The following is a 13,894-nucleotide window of genomic DNA, read 5'->3' as shown; positions in this document are numbered from 1 at the left end:
TGGAAAGAACTATAAGACTTGGCATAATTAATAGATGAAATGAGGCCTAAACAATGAATTAATCATTCAATTGAACTTGGTTTCACAATCTTGGGATACAATGTTGTTACCTGAATCCCCTAAAGAGCTCACCTTCAAATTACAAACAACATCAATTGCCTTCCACGACTTCATCTTCACTGGAACATTATTCATTTTCAGTACTAAAGACACATGTCGTTTCCCCATTTTGTCTCTAATGCTTCTTTCGATTTCTTCAGGCAATGCTCCCTTCGAGGACCTTAGCTCTAATCCAATCTTCTTCGAACTATCAGCAGCTTGATCAAATTCCGGGGATTTTCCTGAACCAATCTTGTGGCCATTGTATAAAAGTGTGATTTCCCCATCGCTGCTATAAATATTTTCCGTTCTCTCATTTCGATTCTTTGCCTTCAATGTGATTTCGAAGCTCGTTTTATGGGAAGAAGAAGGTGGATTCTTGACACGAACATGCACAACAGAGAAAGCAGGAGTTTCAAGATTAAAAACATTGTGAACGACCCCTGCGATTAACCCAACTATGGCAGCAACAACTAACAACGTAATGATAACACAGACCAAACGATTCCGATGTGAGCTCTCGTTCGTCTCCGGATTCCGGTAACGTTCAGCAGTGATTGCATTCTCCGGTGGAGGGACGCTAAATATTTGTTCCTTGGGAATTTGGACAATATAGATCTCTGATTCAATGGAGAGAGGCCTTGATCTAGCTTGGAATGAACTCTTGCGAAAAGGAAAAGGTCTAGGCTGGAAAATTGGCTCGTAGTTGGGTGGTGAGGGTCTCCGATGAAGAGATGGGTCATCGGTGGGCTGAATACTGATAGTAGGGAGGCGCTCCTCCATGAGGAGATGGAGGGGGCAATTAAGGTGGCACGGGTAAATGGTAATAAACGATGAAGAGGGAAGCTAGGGTTTGCATGGCAATAGGTGGTTAATGAGAAGGTGACAGGTAGCAGAGGCAAAAGAGAAGTTTACAACTTAGGAATAATGGAGATTGAACAACCCGTAAATGTATGTTTGGTAGTTAGTAAGGAGCGAGTAAAGCTTTGTCTTGACAACCCATATTTTGATTAATCTTAACAAGTATATATACTTCTATTTTTGGATATTTACTTGGTCAAGGCGCGAGTTGAGATTTGCACTTCTCTTATGCTTAATTTGCTGTGCGTGTATGTTTGGGAGTTAGTAATTAAGGTCTGCATCGAATGTGAATTTGGGTTTTAGATTTATACAACTGGATTGAATTTAGTCAGAGAACTGTGCCTCCTTATTTGGGCTTGGCCTGATCTCAACCCAGCACAACCTAACCACTAAACAAGTATATTTAATTAATCCTTCGGATCTCGCATCGAATGTGGAGTGTACGTGTGTGTTTGGATTATATAGAAATAAAGACTTCCTTAAAATTATTATAATTTTGAGGTGTTATCTATTTCTGTCATTGACTCAAATGTGCGTGTGTCTTTATCTCATGACAAAAAAAAAATAGGCCTTGTTGCCGTTCTGGAGTGATCAGTATAGTTAGGGCCCTAGTTGAGGTAATATGTGGGGAGTGTCCATGAGTTGATCTTTCAGGATTCCATATCGAACATGAAATATACGTGTGTTTAGTTATATAAAAATAAGAATTTTCTCAAAATTTACGTGATTTTGAAGTATAGTCATTTTCTATTTTTTATCCAAATATGCGTATAGACAGGAAAAAAAAAAGTATATTTAATTTAAATTTATCTTCAATTTAAATTTTGGACTCCTCCCATACATTGGATTTAATGAAGGGTCAAGATGAATTAAGCAATTAGGTAGTTTATCTTGTACATCCAGAAAATGCTGGGCTTCTCTTTCAAAATAAAGGCCAGCAATACAATAATTGTAGCTAAGGAAATTCACCGTCTCTTATCGCTTTCCTTTTGTAACTTCAGTCAGTCTTAAGATAACGCTTGTCCCATCTTTCCTTCTGGATGACACCTCTCCCGGTCGTTTTCGCGATTTCACAACGTCCATCTCAGCGTCTCGTTCAAATCAGGGGTACACAATAATTTTTAATTTAAATTTATATATTTTATAATTTCTTTATATTATTTTTTCTATACATTTAAGCAAGTTTTTCATTAAGTAAGAAAATTATGTTGTCTATTTATATTAGAAATAGAATTTCTTTTTTAAAATAAAATTTATAATTTTTCGCTTTACTGAAACTAAGATGAAATTTTAATAATTTTAATTGAATATAAAAATAATTTGCTAATTGAATCATATTTAATTTCTAAATTAGTTTCTTTCTTAATTTAATAAACTAAATTTTTAATTATACTAGCGTTGAAGTACATGATCAAATTATTCTTAATAACACATAATTATTTTATTCATAGATAAAAATTAAATATTAAATTTAATTACTTAAATTAAATATTAAAATTCTTATAATAATTAATATTAAAATTAATTGATGTAATACACTATATAGATATTTCAAATGTTTTTATACTTATTATTTTAATTTATTGTTATTAGTAATTTTTTCAAATTATTTTTTTTGTACATTGTCATTATCTTTTAATGTGAATCTATAAGTAATTAATTTAGTATTAATTGACATATTGACTTAAGGAAAAAAAATATGATAAAAAATAATAAAATTGAAAACAAAAAAACAAAATATACATCTCAAAATCTTCATTAATTACCCTCTAACAATGCTAAAACTTTAAATGCCCATTAACAAACTGAAATAATATATGTTTATCTACCAAATCATATATAACAAAGATGTAACACCTGAATTTTTAAATAATTATTTTATATGTAAATTATAATATTTTACTTTATTAAATATTATGAAAATAAAATTTAAATTTTTTAGATTTTTAAAATTGGGTTGATTTTCTTAAGACAATAAATTTTATTTATTTTTAAAAATTAATTTAAAGATCACGTGGCAAATTTAAAAATATATTTAAACTTCACAAATTTTTTAAATTTTATGTAATTTTTTCAGAATTTTTGGATCTCATTTGGGGTCCCAGAGCAAAGTAAAAAATTTAATTTTGGATATCTTGAATCGAACCGATCGAATCGATCTGGTCCACGTCTTCTTTTTCTTCCCCTCCCTCGCCCGTTTTGGCCGCCCCTCTTCCCTTCTCATTTTCTCTCTCCTCTCCCCTCCCCACAACCTCCCCTCCCTTCCCTAGTCACCGACGCCTCACCTGGAAGCCTCCCTACCTCCGATCGCCGCTTGGATCGCTGAAAAAACGAGCCCAAACCTCCCTTCACGTGCAGCACGATGCTTCATCTTCCCAGCCAAAATTCGATCGATCTAGACACCAATTGGATCAGTTCCAGTCTCAATCATATTCTACACTTCGAGAGCTTTTTAAAGACACCAAAAACATGAATTTTCGTCGAGCGGTTTGTCCGATTTAAACCATGGAAGTTTTAGCCCATTTAAATTTTTGGACTAAATTTCTCCCAAACTAAAAACCACATGGAGATTCCGAGAGTACCGGCGTACTTTACTCGACGAGAGCTCATGGTGATATAAATTTCAAAATTTTTTGATACTAAAAATTCGGTGGGTTTCACAGACTTTGCAGTATTTTTTCGAGTTTTAAATGAGCCTATTTAATTTCATAAAAATTATATTCTAACTCTTAGTGTTGTGAGTTTTGTGTAGGTACCTTCGTTTTGTAGAAATTTCACCAGTAACCGGATTTACATTTTTGGGCCAAACAAAAGAGTTGCCGAAGCTGCTTCGGAAATTGGTCAAAATTACAATCCTCACCACCACTTTCAAATGCCTCGGATGCATTTCAAGTGTTAGAATCGACGTAAGTAAACCCGAACTCTAAATTTTCTTATTTATCTAGTGCCGAGTTTAGAATAAAAATCCATAAAATAGTTGTGGGTGGTTAAAAAATTATAATTTCTTTTGCAATAGCCTTATAACATTGTTAAGGACCATAGGGCAAAATTTTAGAATTTTTAGAGCTCATTTAAATGATTTTGCAAAATATTAGTTTTAGGGACTATAATTGAATTTTCTGAGTATGTGAATTTTGACTAGTTTGGAGGGGTCAAATGATGTTGTTGAGATATGAATTTGAGACTTGTGATTTTAGAAGTGTGATTTGAGCTACTTTGCAGGTTGGATAGGTCCTAGGTACAAGAGAAACTCTAGTGGATTTCTGACATAAATTAGGCTTTTTTTTTACTCTTTCAAGTCTTATTTTGAGTTTATTATCATAACTTGATAATATAATTGTTTAGGTAATCAGGGTCAGCCATCCCCCTTCACTCTGCCGCCACAGTGATTCCTAGTATACTGTGAGTAAATGTTGATTTTATTTATAATTTCAATATTATTATACTGATGTGGCCCAACCGCAAGTGCACGGGTCGTACAAGTAATATAGAAAAGATATCGTTCCCACGAGGAGTTGTGTTAATGATTGAATTTTTGATATAAAAAGTTGACTAAATTGAACTATTTTTAAAATTAAAGTAATGAATTGATGGGTAATGGAGTATGAAATCTATATGTGCAAAATTAATAATCTATTCAACTATGTAATGATTTAACTAAATTTGCATCAAATTAAAATAAGCAAATTAAAATATGGCAAGATTTTAAAATGGAAAGTAATTAAATTCAATTAGAAATTAACAATGATAAAAAGCCGATTCCGGAGTTCGGGATTTCATATTCGAGCTATTTTGGGATTTTAAAATGGTTATCCAATCTTGTGGAATTTACGGGTTTTAAGGAGATTAATTCTTAAATCCTTTGAATACCCTTTCGAGTGAGACAAAGAGTGTCTTAATCAATCTAATCCTACTTTTGTGGAGTTAGAGTTAATTAAGACCCATTAGGTTCTTTAATTAATCTGTGAATCCTCTTAATCCTTAGCCTATTTCTAAGTCTAAGTTAATTAAGTCCAATTTCTTGATTATCTATCACAGGGCCTTCTCCTTTCGGTGCCTCAACCATGGATTAAGAACATCACTTAATGGGATCCTACACTAAGCATGTCATTAAGCACACAAGAAATGAATAAAACTCATTAAGACCACAAAATATGGATTACCCAATCAAAATCCACAAAATATCTCAAATATTACAACCCTTACTCCAGAATCTAATTAAAACTACTCACTACCCATAATATTTACAAGATATTCTGAGTTTAAATGGAAATAAAGCTTTAATCTAAGCTAAGAAACAAAAAGCTCAACACTAGAAATGTAGGAAAAATGTAAGAAGATAAAGAAATCTCCAAATCTGGTTGGAAATGGTGTGGAAAATGATTGTGACTCTTCAGCTGCTGCCTCTCCTCTCCCTTTTCTTCCTTTCCTTCTTGTCTCCCTCTAAAATGGGAAATGAGGCTATTTATAGCATTTTCTGACATAGAGCCCTAAAATGGTGTGTTTTAGGAGGGATTTTCTGAGGAAATCTTCTGCCAGCTCATTAATGAAATCTTTGTGGGACTGCATAAGTGGATTGCATAAGTCATGCAGTCCCTTATGCAGTTTTCGGCTGTTTCTGGTTCACTTATGCGAAACTGCATGACTTGGCGCATAGGTTATGCACAATTCCGTGAGATTGCATAAGGGGGCGTGAATCTGCATAAGCCATGCACTCTCCTTATGCACAATTCGGCAGGTATTGGAACAGTGATTTTTCTCCTTATGCAGATCTGCATGGCTTATGCAGCAAGTTATGCGCAATTTGGCCAATGCATATTTCAATTTTGAAACTTGTTTTTGGCATCTTAGGCTGTAGAGATCACTCCTCAATGGCAACTTTTCTTTTTAGTCCATCAAGAACACCATTTTTCCTACAAAACAAAGTAAAAATTACAAATTAATCCAAAATAGACAATTATGAAAAACTAACTAAATAACTAATGAAATTAACTAAAAGTGACTAATAATCAAATAAAATGGCTATGAAATTAAACCTAATTGATTATGCAAAATGTATGCATCAAATACCCCCAAACTCAAGCTTTTGCTTGTCCTCAAGCAAACTTTAAAATGTGATGCAAAAATTTTAGGGGTGCCTTATCCCAAAGAGCTATGAAAATTACCTATTAAAGTAACTTAACACACCTTCAGCCATACCAGCAATCCATATACCCATCCTTCAAAATGCAAAGAATTTAATGCTTATCCAAGCTTTCACCGCTTAGCCACCAAGTCAATTATCATTCAAAATCCCCAAACCAACCAATCAAAAGAGAGAGTCATGCTCAAAAGGAATTCTAGGACCATCAATAACCAAAGTGCCTCTATATAGAATGATGGAATTAAATGAATGAATGGATAATTTTCCAATCCCATAGGCAAATTCCCTACTCCTATCTCCACTAATGTAGCAAGTACTATCAAGAGATCAAAGATCTTTTTAGGGGTGTAATGGGGGCCATGGGGTTCAAAATGAGGCTAAGAAGAAAATTGGGTAAAAATGGTTCAAAGTATGAGAATATTTTCAATTTTGAAACATAAGGTACACTTCTTATTTTATTATATATTTTTTTCTTTTTCTCTTTTTTTTATTATTTTTTATATATATTTATAGAGGAGAGAAATACACAATGAGGATTGTCAAGTGCTAGCATATTTTACAAAACACATAAAAATGGAGGGACATTTTGATACTTTAAACTTGTATTTTGCATTTTCTTTTGATGCTTGTCCCTAAAATTTGCCACCCCCAAACTCATTTCTTTTAATACTTTGGGTGGATTTCTTTCATTTTAAATGACAATGGTGAAAAGCACATATACTAGCACTTTTTTACAAGATGACAAGCATTTCTTCTCCCTTTTATTGTATTTTTTCTTTTCTCTTTTATATATATATATATATATATATATATGTACCTAATGTTGTAAATAATTATTCTCATGAAAAGGGTTGGAGTGTTTGGTTCATTGGCTAGGTAGTAATAAGGATTTCAAGAAAAATTAGAGATAAAAAGGCTCAAAGGGGTTTGCAAGGGTAAATTTTAATTGGGAAAAAGGGCCAAAGGTTTAAAATGAGAAGGTTTTAAATCAAAGAATGCCTAATCATCTCTCTCTTCAAGTACAAGCTGGTATTTCGCCTTGAAAGGTTTAGAAAATTTGTTCTAGGATTGGTGAGACATCATTTGACTACCTTATATCCAATAATTCCCTCTAAACACTCCAATCTCTAAAGGACTAGTTGGGTGGCTTTTTGGCTAAGAAGATATAGGCAAGGGATAGACACTTTAAAACCTTGCACCTCTTAGGAAACTTTCAATCCACAAACCCAACTAAAGGTAAGTCAAATCACTCTCATAGGTAACTTTTCAATACTCAAGGGATTTGACAAAAGATTTTAATGCATGATGCATGATTCCTAAAAATGAGCAATGCATTAACTAAATGGAGTGAATCTATTTGTCTATTTGTGTGCAATGTGTACAATTCTAAGTGGTGTATAATGTGTGTGTAAATGTGTAATGTATATGTATGTATGGATGTATATGTAAAATATTTACAGTATATGTAAATGGAATGGGATGAGATGCTCTTATACTCAAAATGTGAAAAATGAAGCAAAAATCAAAATGTGCACCCCCAAACTCAAAATTAGACATTGCCCTCAATGTCTCAAGCAGTATATTACCAAAACTCAAAGCAAGTAATAATTACCAGGAATTGTGAAAGTTAAGAGCAAAAAGAAAGAGTTACCTGGTATAGAGCAGATGAGAATTCAGGAGATAATGGGGATGCATAAGAAGTGCACGAGTTATGCGAAGAAATCTTATCGAGCAGTGCATAAGTAGGGTGCATAAGCTGTGCGGTTCTGCATGAGTGGCAATAAGGACTGCACAGGCTATGCAAAACATTTGCATGAGGGGATTCACAGCCTATGCAGTTCTGCATGAGTGGCATAGAGGACTGCACAGGCTATGCAAAATATTTGCATAAGGGAATTCACAGCCTGTGCAGTATATTCAAAAGCTGCTGCATGATGATTAGCAAGGAAAAAAAATGGGCAACCACCAGTAGAAGCATGCAAAAATATACAATGTATGGACAATTATGCACAAAAGGGCAGTAAAGGCAATGAAAATCAATGAAAAACTAATGTAATGGCCATCCAATAGAACTTTAAGAAAAACAGAATTCAAAACAAACTAATTCAAAACAAACTAACAGAATTCAAAACAAACTATAATTGTTTGAACATATTTACAAATAAAAAGTCCTACAAGTTTGAACAAAAGTAAAACAAAAACTAATCTAGTTCTATTATTTTGCCCTTGTCCATTGATGTTGCTAAGGGGCTGGTTGCATCTGGCTGCTGTCGAAATGATGGTGCTAGAGGAGGTGATGGAGGTGGTGGTGGCATTCCCAGAAAGATCATGAGCTTCTTCATCATCTCCTTCAATTCTTTCTGCTTGTCTCTGGTTTCCATGACAAGGTCAAATAGGTGATCATGACGATCCTTGAGGGTATCAAGACCAGTGTCAAGCTTCCTATCCACAAAGTATATATCATCACTAAGCCTTTCAAGATAGGTGAATAAGGCTTTAGTGTTGAATGTAGGAGGGGCTGTGGATGAAGAAGGTTCAGCTGCAGGAGGTGTAGGTTGTGCAGAAGCTGCTGGGGTGTCCTGTGCAGTATGAGGGGGTGGGGTAGGTTCAGTAGAGTCTTTGTGGGGTGATGGGACAGTTGGGCTTCAGTTGTGCAGTGGGTTGGGTTCTGCCATTGGTTGTGCAATGTCAGAATGTGGCAAACTGAACCCTGTTTTGGATAGGTGTGCAGCATCAAAATATAAGGTGTCTACAAGTGCTGGTATTGGGTGCTCTTCAGGATTAAAACCAAAATGCTTGGCTATGACAGTTATGAGCCCACCCAAGACAATGTCACCTATGGATTTGGTGGCAATATGCAACACATGCTCACAAAAGAAGTAACCAGGAGAAACCTTGATCTTGTGAAAGGCACACCATAACATAAATAATTCAGATTTCCCCACAGCACCAGAACTAGTCCCTCTGCCCAAAATAGTGCTAGCAATCAGCCTATGAATAAACCTAAGTGCAGGGTCAAGTATTTGAGAAGTTTTGGATCTGCCAGCAGAAAAAGTCTGAGGTTGGTTTGCGATAATTCTCCAAAATTGAGCAGCATTCCAAATACCCTTGTTTGCTATCTCTACCCCTGTATATGGCACTCTAAATAGCCCATCAATTGCAAAACCAAGAATGCTATGAAATTGATCCAATGATAACTCTCTATTTTGCCCCAAACATCTAAATTTCATAGTTGGCTTAAAATCTACATCATGCAATTTCAGGGTGGCAGAGAATGAGGAAATAAATTCCAAAACTAAAGCTGGATAAACAATTTCTTGCTTGTGCACAAATTCCATCCAACCCATACCATCAAGATAGGCAACCACATTGTCAAATAAACCAAGTGATTGGAGAGAGTCTGCAGAAATATACCTAGTGGGTTGCACCCTCCTTTCCTTAAGTCTCTTAAAGGTTGCCTTATGAGTTGCATCCTGAAGGGGCCAGGGTAATTTTGATACCTGGGATGCTACTGATGTTTGCTTTTTGCTGGAAGAGGGTGTGGAAGCTGAAGTTTTTGGATTTTTGGGTGGAGGCTCTGACATTGGGGTGGTGGGTGGTTCTTTGCGTTTTGAGAGAGGAGGTACAGAAGTAATGGGTCGCGTAGATTTCAACCTAATTTTCCGCTTGTAGGTGGCTGTGGAAGGTGGTGGGGGTGTCTCTTGTGGAGGGGAGTCGGGGTTGGGAGGTCGCGTTGACAATGGCGATACTTGGAGAGGGGAAGTTTGAGGAGAATGAGGAGGCGACTCCATGGTTCCCGATAGTGAGGATGGAGGAGATGAGGGCGGAAATGAAAAATGTAGGGAGAAATTAGGGTTTATGCGGTGAAAATGCGAGTGGAGAAGAAGGGAGAGGAAGGGTTATGCCGGAATAAAGGTCGTGGGGGAGAAAAGGGAATGAACAGGGATATCGGGAAGTGGAGGTGGGAAAAAAAAATGCCGAAAACAAATTTTTGATTTGAACAGGGCATGTGTTAAGGCTGCATAAGTGAAAAGTGAGTGTGCATAACTTATGCACTCTCTTATGCATGATTCAGTGGGTGATAAAAAGTGTGAAAAAACTGATTATGCAAGAGTGCATAGCTTATGCACTAACTTATGCAAGTTTCGGCTTGTTTTGGATTTCAGAGAAATAGGTCATGCAAAAGTGTATAAGTCATGCACTCTGCTTATGCACTTTTCTGTGGGTTTTGATTTTCAGGGTTTGTGGTTATGCAGAAGTGCATAAGTCATGCACCCTCCTTATGCAGGTTCGGCAGATTTTGGAGTTTGGAAAATGTGGTCATGCAGTTGTGCATAAGCTATGCACTCTGCTTATGCACTTCTCTGCAGGTTTTGAAATTTTGGGTTGGTGGTCATGCGGTTGTGCATAAGTCATGCACCCTCCTTATGCAGGTCTCGGCAAGTTTTGGGATTCAGAGTTTTCGGTCATGCGGAAGTGCATAAGTCATGCACTCTGCTTATGCACCTCTCGGCAAGTTTTGAAATTCAGAGTCTTTGGTCATGCGGAAGTGCATAAGTTATGCGCCCTCCTTATGCAGGTTTCGGCAAGTTTTGGAATTCAGGGTTTGTGGTTATGCAGAAGTGCATAAGTCATGCACTCTGCTTATACAGGTCTCGGCAGGTTTTGATTTTTGGAGAGTTCGGTCATGCGGAAGTGCATAAGTTATGCACTCCCCTTATGCAGATTTCGGCAGAGAGAGAAAATGCAGGATTTGAAGTCATGCAAATGTGCATAAGTCATGCACACACTTATGCAAGTCTCGGTAGGTATGAAATTTGACAAAAATGTGGCTATGCAGAGTTGCATAAGCTATGCACTACCTTATGCAGTTTGCAACAGAGATGAAAATGGCAAGAATTGTGGTTATGTAGGATTGCATAAGCTATGCAGTTGCTTATGCACAATTCAACAAGATTGAGATTGCAATGGAAAATGATTTGCAAGTGTGAAAAATACCCTAGAATGAAGAAATATAATTCCATGAAGCATAAACCATGAGAAATTTTCACCAAAAACACATTAATATATACAAAGTCCATCAAAATTTCATCACACAAGCTTGTAAAAATGAATCCTGCATAAAAGGCCTTTGTGAATCATGCCATTTCAACTCAAATTCTGCAAATCAACCTTTAGCACATAAAACTCCATAAAATCTGCATAAAGTTGCATCTATCCACAAATGAGAAATGACTCCCCAAGTTGTGCCAAGAAAATGCAGCATGTCCACCTTGAATCTCACAACCCAAATAAGCTCAAAACTACAAAGATGACCCACTTACCACCATATTAACATTAAAAGTACAAATACTTAAAAGTTACACACCCAATCTCACCAAGAACATAAGTCATCTGCTGCAGACCCCTCCTTTGCTGCAGAATTTCATTTTTTTTCTCTGCATAAACCAGGTAGCAAACCTGCACAGGTTATGCAGTAAAAATCAATTAATTTTTGGGAGAGTTGAAGGATAAAATATCAGTTAAGGGTCACTCCCCAGCATTTCACCAACCTTCCTCCATTGAAATACATCTACAAGGGACAAGATTCAACAATGTCAAAAATTGAATTTGGGGAGATTTAAGGTAAAAACAAAAGTAATGCAAATAAAAGTAAATCAACAAAAGCAAAATAAAAGAACTTGGGGTGCCTCCCAAGAGCGCTAATTTATAGTCTTTAGCTGGACTCTTTTCATGTTTCATGGTGGCTGAAATTGGAATTTATTGCCTCTGTTTCCAATAGGTGCTTCAATGAATCTATACTTCATTTTCTTTCCATCACATGAAAAGATCCTTGTTGCTTTGTCTAAAAATCCGACCATTTCTTTCTTGACAACCTTTGGTGCATCTTTTTCTTTAAGAGATGGTTGTTTTACTTCACTTTTCTCCACTTGCTCAACTTGAAAGATTGATGCCATATGAGAAGGTGGATTACCCTTTAAATGTTGTGCAAATGCAGCCTCTTTTGGATTTTCATCATTGATACTCCCTTCATGGATAAGACAACTTTCAAGAGAAGCCTTCGGATAGCTCTTTCTAAAGTGCTCTTTTACTAACTCATCAACTATATCAATTCTCAAACAAGAGTCTACATCTTCATGTTGCTTCTTCTTATCATTGCCAATGTTGAAGACTAAATGATCCTCTCCGACTCTGAGAGTAAGCTTTTCACCTTTCACGTTAATCAAAGCACCAGCTGTAGCTAGGAAAGGCCTCCCCAAAATGATTGGGATATTAGAATCCTCTTCCATGTCCAAGATGATAAAATCAACAGGTATATAGAACTTCCCAACCTTCAGAGGCACATTCTCCAAAATCCCTTCAAGATACTTAATTGATCTGTCAGCTAACTGAAGAGAAATATGGGTTGGCTTAAGATCTCCCATATTGAGCTTCTCATAAATGGAGAGGGGCATGAGGCTAACACTAGCCCCTAAATCACATAAAGCTTTTGTAGAGCATGATTCCCCAATGTGGTATGGAATTGAAAAACTCCCTGGATCCTTGAGCTTTGGAGGAAGTTTCCTTTGGAGGATAGCACTGCATTCCTCAGTTAAGGCTACAGTCTCATAATCTTTAAGTCTCCTCTTATTTGAGAGGATTTCTTTTAAGAATTTTGCATAAGAGGGCATTTGTGAAAGAGCATCAATAAAAGGCACATTTATTTATAGCTTCTTCAAAACCTCTAAGAACTTCCCAAATTGCTTATCAAGCTTGGCTTTTTGAAATCTCTGTGGAAGGGGAAGCTGTGGCTTGTAAGGCTCTGGAGGTATGTATTTCTCTTCTTTCTCTTTTCTTGCACTCTCTTTCTTTTCACTCTCTTGTTTTTCATTTTCATCAACATCTTCCTCATTTTCTCTCTTCTCACTTTTTTCACTCTTCTCGTTATGCACTATTTTACCACTTCTCAGTGTAATGGCATGACATTGCTCTCTTGGGTTTTCTGGTTGACTTTGAAGTTTTCCAAAAGACTTGGTACCTGAGGAAGATGCTTGTTGTGCAATCTGATTTTCCAACATTCTGTTATGTGTTTGCATCTGTTCTAGCCTTGCTTTCATCTCTCTCATTTCCTCATCATGCTTAGTTTGGTTAGCAAGAATTTGTTGCAATAAAGCTTCAGTGGTGGAACTTTGTTCTTGCTGTTTTGGTGGAGGTGTAGGATTCATGTTTCTCTGCTGAAAATTAGGCAATGGTTGCCTATTTTGCTGATATGGAATTCCTTGTTGCTGTTGTGATTGAAAATTCTGATTTGGAACTTGACTTTGCTGATTTCCCCATGAAAAGTTGGGATGATTCCTCCAAGTTGGATTATAAGTTTGAAAGTAAGGATTCCCCATTTGTTTGTTTCCATAATTACCAACATATACTGCTTGCTCTCCATAGTCTACTCCACAGCTGGTAGTTCCTTCTGCATAAGCCACTTGTTGTGAACTTCCAGATGATGATGATGAACTAACCAACATACTCAAATCTTCCATCTTCTTAGCCAAGACATTTGTAAGTGCATCAAACTTTGCATTAATCATGTTGAACGGATCAAGGTCATACATTCAAGCAGCTTGCCTCTTTTGAGTTGGAGCTGGTCCTCTTGGACTACTCCAAAGATGAGTGTTCTTTGCAATTTTCTCCAATAGCTCATAAGCTTCATCTTCATGCTTCATAATAAATTCTCCTCCTGTTTGAGCATCAATAATCCCTCTAATTGCAGGAGTGACATTTGTGTAAAAATTCTGGTTTATCATCCATTTTGGA

General features: G+C 36.2%; 1 protein-coding gene across 1 annotated transcript; it reads right to left on the bottom strand.

Moving 5' to 3' along the window:
• Positions 1-66: 66 nt before the first annotated feature.
• Positions 67-882, bottom strand: LOC110663408 (NDR1/HIN1-like protein 13). Its single transcript, XM_021822693.2, has one exon. The coding sequence runs from the start codon at positions 880-882 to the stop codon at positions 67-69; it is 816 nt and encodes a 271-aa protein (XP_021678385.2).
• Between the last annotated feature and the right edge of the window lie 13,012 nt (positions 883-13,894).

Source organism: Hevea brasiliensis, chromosome 7 (assembly GCF_030052815.1).
Source record: "Hevea brasiliensis isolate MT/VB/25A 57/8 chromosome 7, ASM3005281v1, whole genome shotgun sequence".
NCBI lineage: Eukaryota > Viridiplantae > Streptophyta > Magnoliopsida > Malpighiales > Euphorbiaceae > Hevea > Hevea brasiliensis.
This window is presented reverse-complemented; position numbering and strand designations above follow the sequence as displayed.

Excerpts from the sequence above, each read along its gene's own strand:
- LOC110663408 (XM_021822693.2), bottom strand. The coding sequence starts at position 882 with ATGGAGGAGCGCCTCCCTACTATCAGTATTCAGCCCACCGATGACCCA.